At 32.7% G+C, this 13,722-nt stretch overlaps 1 protein-coding gene across 1 annotated transcript in view; it reads left to right on the top strand.

Moving 5' to 3' along the window:
* Window positions 1-11,386, top strand: part of LOC100369255 (coiled-coil domain-containing protein 180-like) — a 30,140-nt gene extending 18,754 nt beyond the window's left edge. The window contains exons 20-32 of the mRNA XM_002742387.4: window positions 257-403; window positions 1,149-1,325; window positions 2,243-2,426; window positions 3,275-3,573; window positions 4,275-4,336; window positions 4,727-4,892; window positions 5,413-5,554; window positions 6,527-6,671; window positions 7,046-7,206; window positions 7,835-7,972; window positions 8,493-8,604; window positions 8,945-9,189; window positions 10,907-11,386. Of these exons, the coding sequence (XP_002742433.1) occupies window positions 257-403; window positions 1,149-1,325; window positions 2,243-2,426; window positions 3,275-3,573; window positions 4,275-4,336; window positions 4,727-4,892; window positions 5,413-5,554; window positions 6,527-6,671; window positions 7,046-7,206; window positions 7,835-7,972; window positions 8,493-8,604; window positions 8,945-9,189; window positions 10,907-11,035 (2,107 nt within the window). The 3' untranslated portion in view covers window positions 11,036-11,386. The remainder of the gene's footprint in view (window positions 1-256; window positions 404-1,148; window positions 1,326-2,242; window positions 2,427-3,274; window positions 3,574-4,274; window positions 4,337-4,726; window positions 4,893-5,412; window positions 5,555-6,526; window positions 6,672-7,045; window positions 7,207-7,834; window positions 7,973-8,492; window positions 8,605-8,944; window positions 9,190-10,906) is intronic.
* Window positions 11,387-13,722: the final 2,336 nt, after the last annotated feature.

The following is a 13,722-nucleotide window of genomic DNA, read 5'->3' as shown; positions in this document are numbered from 1 at the left end:
AACCAACAGTTTAACCACCATAATGTTCGTTGTTGTAGTAGTTGATACTCCGAAATAATTATCAGTGTCCCTGGATTTCAATTCCTTCATACTTTCTTGAATCACATTAACGTTGGAACCTTTAAAAAAATTTATTTTAGCTTTTTAATTTTTTACTGGAGCTTAATTACTCAGTTTTGGATTCCTTCGAATTTTTAGAGAAACAAAGCATTAGATTAAATGCTATTAAGTAAATATAATTGTTGTTTTTCTACAGCTTGGTTGCACTGCAGCACACTGTTACCACTAAGCTAGATAGCTATATGGGTGTCATCAGAGCCTCTCTCAGACAGTTTAGGAAGAATCTAGATGACACACTCCAGATGCTAAGAGAATCTAACGCCAGATTTATCAAATCATTCAAGTAAGTCATGAATTCGTTTCTTGTTGCCATGTCTGTGATTAGCTAGTATGGAAAAGTTATAATTTGATATTGATGAGACTTGTACTTCTGGAAGGCATTGAATGCAATTGTCTCAACAACATGCTTTCTCTATAATAGCTTTCTCTATAATTTAAAAAAAAATACACTGAAGTAGTTTTATCAGACTTTACCTTGAAAAGGTTTACCCACTCAAGTCTGAAGTTCATGCTCTGCATTGACCTTAGCATTGACTTTATTTTCATGCTTTCAACACCATGAATAATTTGTATCTGATAATTTTAATATATTACCGGGTATTTAACCTTTGTTCTGTCTGCCCCATGTACATTTAGAGTGACTTGACCAGATAAGGGGTAATGTCTTTTCAGTGAAGTGAGTCACGTTTTTCCAGGCACACATAAAACCCACAACAATGTTTTCTTACCAGTACTTTACAAGTTACTGCTGCTAGTCTGACAATGTGCTCTGTCTGCACACTGTTTTTTTTAAAATAAATTTCACACTTAAACTTGAAACATAAGTGGGTATGATTTTATAATTAGATGTACTTGTTATATCTTACAATCAGTCAACTAATAAAACATTCTCTAAATACTACTAATGACATTGACAAGGGTATTTTTCTTTATTATAATGAATAATGTTGAACTTACTAACACATGCTTCTAATACCCCCTCTAGTGTCCACTATGCATCCATGTGTTCTTTTGTTTTTTATTTGAAGGGCATTTTCAGATGGTGGCAACTTTTCACCGGAGGAAATCGATGACTACAAGAAGAAACTTGAGAAGTTATCGCATAGGATTGATTCCTCTGAAGGATTCATTATGGCAGACTTGGAAGGAATGGAAGCAAAAAGACTAGAGCAGGCCTCACATGTTGCAAGTACATTTGAAGACAGGTCAGTGGCCCTCTACAGTTCAAACTATAAACTGCCTTTTTTTTAAAACCAGAAATATGTTAAAATGAAGTATAGCATTTTGCTTATGAATTTACATGTAAATTTTGTGCCTATTAGTAGAATATTGTTAACTGTTTATTTATAATTCAAAACATCAAACAGCACATACTCAGTTATCGTATGGACTTTTTTGTGTGTTTTTTTTAATCGAAAACATAATTTTGTCAAAAACATGGACAAGCTTTGTTTCCAAGTGTAAATGCACTCTTCTAATTAATTGGTATTGTAGTCAGTGAATACGATGGATCACCTGATAATGATTTTTTGTTTTGTTTTTATTTTTCAAATTTACTTTTTTGTTTCTACATTGTAAAAAGGAATAGCCAAACACATACAAGTCTACACGTGATTCGTACTTTCCACAGACTGTATACAAAGTCAGTTGACAGAGCATTCTTCCAATAAACATATTTAAGTCTTTTGTTTTTTTCTTGGTCAATCTGACTTTTGCATTCACCCTATTTTGACAGTCTAGTTGGATTAGCAACTCGGACAGTATTATTTGTATAAAAAAATGAAGACAAAATCAAAGACTATATAAAAGTCTAGTTATGGTATAAACATTGTTCACCTTATGGATATTGGAAAAAGTCAGGATCACTGATAAAAAAGTTCTAAAACTGGCAAAATTACTTTTTCATCTCTTTCATTTCTTGTATTTTTAACCATTTACATTTTCATGAACATTTTTTGGTGACTGGTTGTCTGGTTTCTTTATACTAATCATTTTCATTCTGCTCTCAGTGTTCAACACAATAAAATTTGAACAAAAACTGGATTTGTTCAAGTATGACTAGAATTCCACCTTCATGTATTTATTTGTATTTGTAATCATATTTACTCGTGTCTTTCTGTAGGTTTAAAAATCATCTGTTTGATTTGACATTTATGGAGAAATTAGCTAGGTGGCTGACTAACACACAAGTTAAGATCAAAGCCGAGGTAGCTGATAGCAATACTCAAGCTCAGAAATTAGCACAGCATTTGCAGCTACTAGAGAGAAGAATAGATGCCTGTCAGAAACCAAATCTGGACAAGGAGGTAAAACTGCTCTTATATTTTCCACTGCCTTTCTTTCCTGCCTTTCATATATTTATTGTTATATATAGACAGCTTACCCATCACAAAAAAAATATATAAATAAACTATAAATAAATATAAAAATATGAAGAATAGATGGTCTGGTCTTCAGTTATTACATAATTATTGGCATTTGCTACATACAGATGGTCAGATTGTGTGCTTGAGTACTAACCGGCTGTTACTGTAGTATCATGTTGCAGTCATTGTTGTGTGTATCTGACATAAGGTAGAATGATACTCAGGAGTATTTTTGCATGTGCGCACATTTTAGTGCATGTAGGAGTGACAAAATCTTGTGTCAGAATCTGAACAGTGTGTACATTGTATACTTGCTGTGAGTCTTAAGACATGTACAATACACAGATTGTCAATGATGTCGTAAATAACAACCAAATTGTATGTAAAGAAATTAACTCACTCCAAATATATTTCTGTGAAAATGTTAAATTTGGGTCACGGATTTCCAAACATTTCCATCACAAGGGCATATAAATTGAAAAAAATTGCCAAAACTTGAGCAAAAATATTTTTATATTTTTATAAGGCAAATCTCTAATTCGTCAATAAAGTCAGGAATGAAATAAACTAAAACTAGACAATGCTCATCAGATTTCATGTACAAATGTACCATATACTTTAACAGTTCAAATGTGTGTTTCTAGTATTACCTTTTCTGCATGCTGCTCTGAGACATCATTTCAGGTGTTTTAAAAAGACAGTGTGGAATAGTAATTGTCCATAACGCAATGTAAAAGCTTTATAAATTAAATAATGAATCTAAATCTAGTGATTCATATCCTCCACAGCAAATAACTTCCCAAAAGCTACTAGACAGCTTAAAAGAAGTAATTGGATCATTTCATGAGCGATGTCGCTACCTCAATTGTATGAAGTATCTCACTGTACCCCAAGGTACTGAAGTAATGCAGGGTAATATCGCTGTCTCCAGCAAAGTAGGATTCGCTGAAGAGACGTCGCAGCAGATACAAGCTGACCAGCAGCAACCGATCGCAGCAACAACCACAACTACTGTGGTAACAATTAAGACAGCAAGTAAACAACCTGTGGAGGATGCAGCCGTGGGAATTATGAAGAATATACTGAGGTAATGTATCATATAAGAATCATCAGCTGTATTGTCTTATGACAGTCACAATCAGGTCTGTTTTAATCAATAATAAAGAATGTGAGAATTGAAGTTGCACTCGTTCCTGTATTATGGTCTTCTGACTACTAGTATTATTAGATGTGCTGAATTTGCATGAACCACCAATATTTACTGAATATGAAAAATGGGCTTCGATTCGCAGAGTTTCAGCAACACACTGGATGAATCATCCAACAAATTCCAAGAATTTTTTTCATAATTTGAACAAATGGAAGCCATGATATATTTAGCAAACATTAAAATGTGTTTGGATTCGCAGAATTTCACATCTGAATTACTGCAATATTCCAAATAAACAAGTATGAGTAATTTTTCACTATTTGAACATATTCGATCAAACCATGAAATAGTCACACATTCCCAATGAAGCTCTATAAGAGTGTGATTTTAATGTACATTTCTTGTGTGCCATTGAAGATGATGGTAGTTGTTTGGCTTGGGAGTCAGTGGTCAACGTGAAAGGTTTTAATTATTAAGTATTCAGGAAATGGTAGAAACTTGCATGAAACTCAAAATAACATGTAAATTGTACTTCTCATTTTCAATTGTATAAATTTCAAAATGTATACTTCATATAATGAATACATTCATACAATGTGTGCAGTCTTCACAGAGCTAACCATTAGTATTCTTTACAGTTCCCAGCGAGTCAAGATGCGAATGGGATTAGAAGATCATGAAACTGATGCACTTCATACAGGTAATGTCAAGATTGAGTTCTAAACAGTTTAAAAGTACTCTACTAGACGTGTATTTAGTAATTTTTGAAAGATTTTGTACAAAACAATTCAGTTTGGGGGGTTTATATTTTTATTGGAGATGCACTCGAGATACAATAGCCTAGGGTATTTTTTATGTATTGTGTAACAAATAAAAGATGTGGGTAATTAGGGTAAAACTTCCAAAATCCATTGCTTATTCTCCACAGATCCAAAACACCACAAAGTGTTTATATACATAATGTGTGAATCTAGCACTGATCATAAATCAATAATAAGTTGTATAAATGTGAAAATAAAACTGTAGTACATTGGATCTTTATTTTTTGCATGAATACAGTTGCAGGATTTTTATGTTTTTTATTCCACAGGCGTATCTAGGCTAGCAGGAACACAGTCAACTCAGAGCGATGACCAGAAATCGAAGTCTTCCAGACCCCAGACCAAGCAGTCAGATAAAGATCGATCCAAAGCTATATCTAGACGTAGTACTGGTCTAAGTGTGGATGGCAATCCGAGAAGAACTGCTTCAGCTAAGTGAGTAGTCAGCATTAATAAACAATAGTGTCATATAACATCTGGAAAAAAACAAGCTAAATGACAAACCCTCACCACTTCATTTTAAAATCTTTATAATAAAATTGTTTTCATGATCGCATGTATGACATATTGGTGTTGGGTCATACAGTACTATATTATACTGTATCTACTCTTTTGATGAGGGAATTTCACAATTTTAAACGGTGAAAGATATTTTTACAAGGTATTTTCACCCATTTGGAGCTGGATCTTAGGCATCTATAACTGAATTGTATTCACATTGGTTCATACTTACCTGAGCTGTATCTGGCACTATGCTGATTGATTAATTGATTGATTGATTCGGCTCCTGGTGCGTTCAATCAAATCATTTAAATTAACTGAGGTCAAATACAGCTCTTTGTAAAACGATCATGCATGGGTTCATAGATGGTTAGATTTAGCGAAACTGTGCAAATCGGACAATGTACAAAATCTATTGTGGGTTACAATTAATTTACTATAATAATAATTACAGTATTCGTCGCACCAGTAAAACCACCAAGTTTGACAAGAAATATTATGTATTTGGTGAGAAGAAAGATGATGAGAAGCACTTCCTGGCAATAATACGTGCTATACTCTGGGATGCTATGGATGGATTACTTAGTACATCAGAGGTAAAATTACATCTCAATTTGTGTGTGTATGTGACTATGTTTTGTATCAAGTATGTGAATTATGCTTGGAAATTAGCATAAATACAGAACATTCAAGATTCTTAATATTTAGCTGAGTGAAAGGTACAAATTAGATGAAAATTAATTTACGGTTACAAATTGCGGTTATACTTGTTTCCATGGTAACAATGATTTTGTGATCTCCGATGATATCATTGAGCCCCGCTTTAGCGGACATTGGTGAAAATACAATTAAGGTTGTAATTCTAAATTTCTAAGTTTCGAAAGTGTAAGTTCAATTTTTGTCATCAGATATTCAAATAGGCTGCCGCAGTGAATAATCACAGAAATCTGGCACATGCAAGCAGATTGAACTTTTGACATTAGGGTTGATAATCTCAAAATACAACAATATCTCAATATGTTGGTGGTTTTATACTATTTCAAATTCTTTGGAGTTAAATATTATTTCTAATAATTTTAATCCTTATCTTAGTGGTGAACTGTATGTTTCTTTGAGATACTGAATTGTTTGAGTTATGGATAATGAGTTACAAGCAACATACACTGTTAAACCAAACAAAAAACCTATGTTGCCTGTAACTCAAAGTTCGGTTAACATTGAGTTATAATTTGTGTGTGGTTTTGCAAAAGTGGGCCTGGTTTCGAAAATACAGGCATGGTTATTTTTGTAATTCAATGTTTTCATAACTCAATGTCCGAAACACTATGTTCGTAACTTGAACCATTCTGCATCTCTGTTTGTTTCACCCATGCTCTTGTAGTAACTGTTTCTCATGGATTATGTTAAAACAATTGATTAAATTAATGATAATACGAATGCAACATCAAAACTGTGAATTCTAAATAAATGGATGGTTACAAAAATAAACAAACATTCCCTTTACAACTTCTTGACTATGTAATAATTAATAAGCTACAATAATTGAAATATTTGTAATGTATTTACAGGTTTATTATAGACAGAAAGGCAACCGTGCACCAACTAGACCACAAGCTATACAGGACATATTCGATCAGTGTGCAGAGAGTGTTGTGATTAAATTGCAGTCTTATTACAATCAATCTGATGAGTATCATAACCACTGTCTACAAGGTGAGTACCAAGCTTAATTGATGTAGGTTAGGCTGTAGATTTATGTTATGGATTCTCTCGTGAACCTAGCAGATAGAGCAGATCTACGTGGCAATTCACCTTATTGCTTAGATGTTTAATACAAACATATACCTCTTGCCATTGCCAAACAGCATTGATCAGTTGTCATTCAGTTCTCCACAGTGGTAAACGAAAATATATTTGTTTTGTTTTAGTTAATCATTTATCAGCATGTCATTTGTTATTATGCTAAATGTTTATAAGTGCATTCAAGCCAAACATTTGTCATATTTCATGATTTGTGAAATTTGCAAAGCATCCGATTGAGTGCATATTTTCTGATTGTATATATTGAATTTATTTTCTGATTACAGAATTTCGTGGCCAACTTGAGGATCTAGAAGAACTAATTGCTGAGATTCCACCATTGGTGATCAGGGATCTCTTACGAGAACAAACGCAAACTTTTAATAACGTAAGAGTCGCGCTGGATCATACCTTCAAGTCTCAGCTACACGAATGGGACAAAAGAAGGGTAAGTACAGCTATCAAACACCAAGTCAACATTGTAGTTTCTATGTTTCAAAAATAGAGAAAGGGATGCTGCTTTGTCTGAAAACAAGGGACTTGACCACCGTGTGTCTGTATGTCTCTACTTACATATCAGACATGCTTGGACCAATCACATTTAAAATTCACAAATACATCATGTATCTTATGGTACATCTACGAGTCTATTCATTTCATGATCTGATTCAAAGTGGCCGAATGGTGGCTATTTTAGTGATAGAAATTCATCAAAATCAAGCAATTTTGCCATTCTGGAACCAGATCTCAGTCCTGTATGGACAGATTTCATTCAAATTCGATATAAACATCAGATAATATGGGACCTAGATGCACATCATTTGTATTTTAGATTGAATTCAAAATGGCCGACTGAATGAATGAATGCAGTTTTATAAATTTTGTAAACTTGATATATAACTCAATTACTTGTTATATCAGTGTAAACTGTGGTTGACACCATGCACAGTATTTCCTATGATGCATGTGAAATTAAAAAGCACAGACAACATCGATAAATTGTGTACTTGTAGTGTACATGGATATTTCTGTCCAGTGTCTGCATTTATAACATTCATATTAATTGCTTTTTGTAGAATGAACACAAAACATTACTGAGACCGACACTTGGGCATCCACATAATCAACCACAGTTATTGGAACTTTCAACTAAAGAAGATGAAAGAAGGGAAGAATATCTGAGTGGAGTGGAATCCAATACCAAAAGACTTCAGGTGTGTGTTTTTGCATTGACAAACTCTGAACTGCCACATGTAAACTGCAAAATGATTTAATTTTAAGGGCTAATTATGAGATTTGTTGATCACAATAGTAATTTTTTATAAATGATAAATAAAATATTAGATAAGAGTGATTCTGTACTTCCATATTTCGATAATTGGCGCTTATTGTTGGGTGCAGTGAAAAATACAAACTGTGACTAGACTCCTTTTTGAAATTTGTTCGATCTTTGAAAAAATAATTAATAACATTTATATGGCCAAGTACCTATTTAATAGTCATTAATACATAGAAGTATGTACATTAATTATGTTGGAAATATAATTTCAAACTCACTGCTAAAACAACATATACCAATGATCCCTATCAAAAATATAGTAGATAACTTTTTCTGATATTATTCTGGACTTTGTTATATATAAATTTAGATGTCCTAAAAAAACCAAGAAAATATCAAATGTGAATTGGGGGATATAAAATTTAATAATAATTGTGTTTATTTCCATTTGACAGGAATCTTCAGTTGAACTTGCTAAATCATTTGTTGATAAAATGTCAAGTACAACTGAGCAGATATTACTTATGTTGGACTCCTCCCTTATTGTGGATGATGTGGAAACTGGACGTAAGTGAAATTTTCCTGTGACAGCTTAAACCGAGTCCTCTATAGAATGCCACATTTGTTTATGTGTTGCACTTATGTGTGTGCAGTGACTAGTTGGAAAAAAAGTCATAAAAATTATCTATATGCTACAAGGTTTATCAAATTTATTTATATCGTCTGTTCCTATTTATTTAGGCTATCCTTGGAAGTCTTCAGCAAGTGATATGTTAATATGAATATGGTTACTTTGCTGAGATCTGTAATGCAATCCAATATAAACCCACACAAGACATATAACTGTGCACACACAAACATACACAATAGAGATATTGATACCAGTTTCTTCACCTCTTTGGAATAGGAGTTGATCCCAAAAAACACAAGACCAGTACACTGATAAAGCGGAAACAATCTGGCAGACCTTTAGAAGATGAAGAGTATAAACCAGTGATTGAAAGAGCTGGTAGGATGTGGCAAGGAATCCCATCAAATGAATTGATAGTTGGAGATAAACCAGAACAACCAGAACTTACTGCGTCTGTTACATCCGCTAAGACAACACTAGCACATGCTTCAGTGGTCCATGCCAGAGACGAGGCATATAAGGTAGGATGTGTGTTCAGATTTGTTTGCTTATAAGAAAGCAAAGACACAGTTTTACTGCCAATTAGACAAGAGCAATGTGTCTATATTTGCCTGTATTGATTGAATTCCATTAAAAATTAATTGGAGTGAACGTGATCATGTTGTGAATTAACATATCAGGACTATGGTTGTTTTCATATCTCAAGCAGTGACATACATAGTATACATCTACTCTGCCAACTTTTGGAATTTCAGAATATAATAATTTCTCGTATCAGCATCCAATAATTTATTGGTTTAATAGATAACAGGAACACATCCAGTTTATTAGGGAAATTTGCAATGTTATTGAATTTGTTTGACCCCATCAGCAGACAACAAATCTTTTTATTTACGCTAACTTACATCTAGAAAAATAATAACAGATAGAGGATTAAAACTCAAAAACTCAAACTTAAATTTTGGCAGTTATTATCAACAGGTTCCCTAAGGCGGTCCATGATCTTTAAAGTTGATCGCATTTTCTAGTTACTACTACATGTATTAATAATATTTAAGGATGTAATAGAGGTTTTTGCTATTGCAATTGCATAGCACATTTCTGAAGTTCTCAAGTCATATATTTTTAGTAGGCTTATTTTTCAAATAATATGAAATAAATATTGCAACAAAAAATGGAACCATGTAATCACGTTATCACTGTGCAAATAGAGAGGTGTTATTTTCAAAGAAATCAAAATAAGGCCACAGAAATGATGCTTACGCTGGTTAGAGATAATATAAAAGGTTTGCATTTAATTTCCCAGTTTGTCTACTGTTGATCTAGATTTTGACCCCATAAAACTTTTTAAAAACATTGCAACATTGCTTTGAAATATGATACCTATGCTAGTTCACAAATTGGAGAGTTGTGTTGTATTTTCTAAAGTCAAAGTGGTAGACAAACTACCTTTGCCAGATTTCATTAGCAGCTATCAGAGAATACCTATGCCAAAAATCACCATTGTGGAGCAGCTGGGAGTCGAGATAAACTCTCTAGACTAACCCCAAATACTGATGTTTTCTTATGCATGAAAAATCACAAAAAACATAAATCACACTGTATCTCAGATTTAATTAAAATGTATTACCTTTATAAACCATCGCTACAATTGTTTTTTTTCGTAGTTGAATGCATGCTTTATATTATCTTATAAGAGATTGTGGGAAAAAAAGTAAAATTGATATTTTCAAAGAAAAAAAACCTCTACTACATCCTTACTATGTTATATGACTGCACAAATACATGTGCCATACAGTCATTCTAGTTTGTACATGTATGAACAAATAAGAGAGTGGTAATACTCTTCTCAGGGTCCAATCGAGTACAAAGTGAATGCTCAGAACTTGCATCAGTAGAGTGTGCACACATGGTGCATTTGATTATGCAAACTGTGAAAAGTGTCACTGACGTAGGTGAAAGTGATAGTTTAGCTGACGTCTGTTAATAAGAATCCAACTGAAAGGGAAATAATTATGACACTCATCAAAAACCACCAGTGCCACACCGGGTCACTTAAGCATTGTGTCGAATTAGAATAATGTATTTGGCAATCAGATAATCACCTTTTTTGTAAAGTTGGTTGATACTCCTGAGGTTGTACCTCATGTCAGAATTCTTCTTGAATTATTCTACATTGAAATTGAGTTATAACAAAATACATAATTAACATGATGTTAACATATTTATCTTTAACAGGAATACCTTCAAATATTCAATAAAAACCTGCAAAACATAGAGGATGAAAAACAAGAACAGCTGATTGCAGAAGAAAGGTGGTCTGATAGTTGGCGCAGATCGGTAGAAAAAGTAAAGAACTTGTATTAAATGTGAATAAAATATATTATATATTACACTTCAAAGGATTTGCTTCGAGAACATACATGTGATTTGATATCTTTTTGATATTTTGTCTCTGCCTTTTTAATGGATTCGATTGAATTCAACTAATTAACAACATTCTTGTTTTTGTACAATTCCTGTACATATATATATACAGCCACATGGATTTGTACATGGTTGTGCAGTTCTTCTGTATATTTCAGATTCACATATGTTTAGTGGTGTTTATTTTTCCATCTTTGTAGCATTTTGAGTAGTTCTTTCATAAATTTTTAACTAAAAGTGTACATTATTATTGTTTGTGTTTAAATAAAATAAAATCAGTTGTCATCCATATACATGATTTGAATTAAGTCTGTTATCATATACAACAGTCCATCTTTTTCATTTTTTCAAGTTGTAGAAACTACCAGAATAAAATAAATTCTCCAAGAATTATATAGCAAAATTACCAAACAAATTTGTTTTGTGATTAATATATAATAGATGTGTCTTAGATGTTTCAACTGATTAATATTATTATATTTCAATGAACTTTGCATGAATTTTGATATACATATATGTCCTCAATTAGTATCAAACAACAAATTTGTTTGGTGATTTTGCTATATATTTTTTTTTGAGAATTTGTTCATTCTGATACATTGTAGTTTCAAATGACAACTGAAGTTAATGCTGGTGACAGGAGATTGCATGATTTCCCCACCATAATTGTCCTATCATGATCATGTTTTAATTGAAGTTAACAAATCACCTGATGAAAGCCTCCATGGATAGATGATATAAATAGGAAAAACTGTCATCAGGCGATATGTTAATATAAATTGAAAAAATCAACATCAAGCATTCCTAGTTTATTTACAAGTAAACAAGTGAATACTATATGTCATTCCGCTGATGGAATATAACATTGATGCATTCTCAGTTCACTAATTCCAGCTTCATTGTTGTCATAAGTACCGGTAAAGCTGTTCAATGTATGATAGAGAGGTTATTCATGTTTTGATGTTCAATATTGTTACTTACCTGTGGTGACTTATTGATATATTCAACATTGAGCAGTAATTTTGTATTCTTACATGAATTACTTATACAAATTATAACGAGCCCTCACATCATACTATCTATATTACATATACGTGACTGATATTTAAATTATATGCATAACGATCGCTATTCTTGCATTACTTCTTACGTCAAACGTTCACCAATGATGTAACAATTCAATTTTAATTTTTAATTTACAAACGATTCAGCAACCCATTCATTCCCCTAATTGTTATAAATATTGAAGATTTTTAAATGTCAAGCACACAATCAACAAGCGCAGTCTGCAAAGACAACATTTAAAACAACATCCCAGTGTCACTGTCATTGACCAATAAAAACCCTCGTTTCATTTTTGAAAATATTTGTTTGTGTCGATTGCATGCACTTGTGGTAATAATAAACACTGTAGTTACGTCACATGTTGCAAGCGACAGACTCAAAATTGTTCTTTTCTGTGAATGTGTTACTAATATTGCGAATTCTGATTATACAATGTATATGTTGATTGATTTAGAATCATTTGATATAATGTGTGTAATCCCCATCAGCAATAGATAATAACACTATGTAAGTAACAAACATACGTCTCTAACCATTGTTAATAAATCACATAGTATTTGTATAACCAATAAAGATAAAGGGGAATTATTACCATTTCATTTTTTAATCGAGATGGTAAAATCTCGTACGCAAACAACACGCATATTACTGCACAATTTATGCTCTTTTCGTTGTATAACTCACGGTAATGGTAAACAAACAAATTCTACCACGTAAATCGGACTTTATTTTCCTAAAATACAAAATAACTAGAAACAAAGAAAATCTATCACAACTGAATTTTAAAGCTCAACTAAGTACCATGGTAATTGTATAGCCACAGATAGATACTACTCCAATTGGCTGAAAAATGTTTCTTGATGGTAATGTGCAAGCTGAATTTTCGACAACGTATAACGACAATCTATAGAAACAACGAATAATTCAAAAAAGGGCTGAATGCTGATTACATCTGTGAATAAAAATACATGAATTTTTCACGTTTAGGGAACTTTGTGAATGTTTTTTTCGACTTTTCGAAATTAGTAGGTCGTTTTGGTGACTCTTCACGGAACTTCTTCGTCCTCCAAAGCGACTTTACGAATTTAGGTGGCATTCCTGACATTTCAGGCTAAATTTTCATTTTTTTTAATCGATCTTAATGATTTTGCAGATAGCTTTCGTGACTTTTTATGCACATTTCCCGAACTTGACTTTTGTGCTACGTTCTCGCTACGTTCTTGCTCGAAATAACAAATTGTTTTGTTACTTTTCCGGTACTTTTTCCGCATCCCAAATCTACTTTTTGAACTTTGCATATAACTTTTACGACTTTTTGTCAGATCGTAGAGTCAGTAATGCTACATGCAAAGTTGGTAAAGTGTGAGCATAGTCGGTAAATCACCGTGACATGCAAAAACCGTAAACCGTTACTACGAATGCTATATTGCAAAATCGGCAAAGTTGCATGGAGAAGTTGATAATGTAAGATACAGCTTTGCTCAATTTCGGTAAAGTTATGTGCCAAGTCCGTAACGCTACGTGCAATGTTGGTAAAGTTGCGGGCAAAGTTGAAAAACAAT

The sequence above is a fragment of the Saccoglossus kowalevskii genome, chromosome 17 (genome assembly GCF_978046115.1).
Source record: "Saccoglossus kowalevskii chromosome 17, keSacKowa6.1, whole genome shotgun sequence".
NCBI classification, from domain to species: Eukaryota; Metazoa; Hemichordata; class Enteropneusta; family Harrimaniidae; genus Saccoglossus; species Saccoglossus kowalevskii.
The sequence above is the reverse complement of the archived record's forward strand: the minus strand, read 5'-3'. Positions and strand labels throughout refer to the sequence as shown.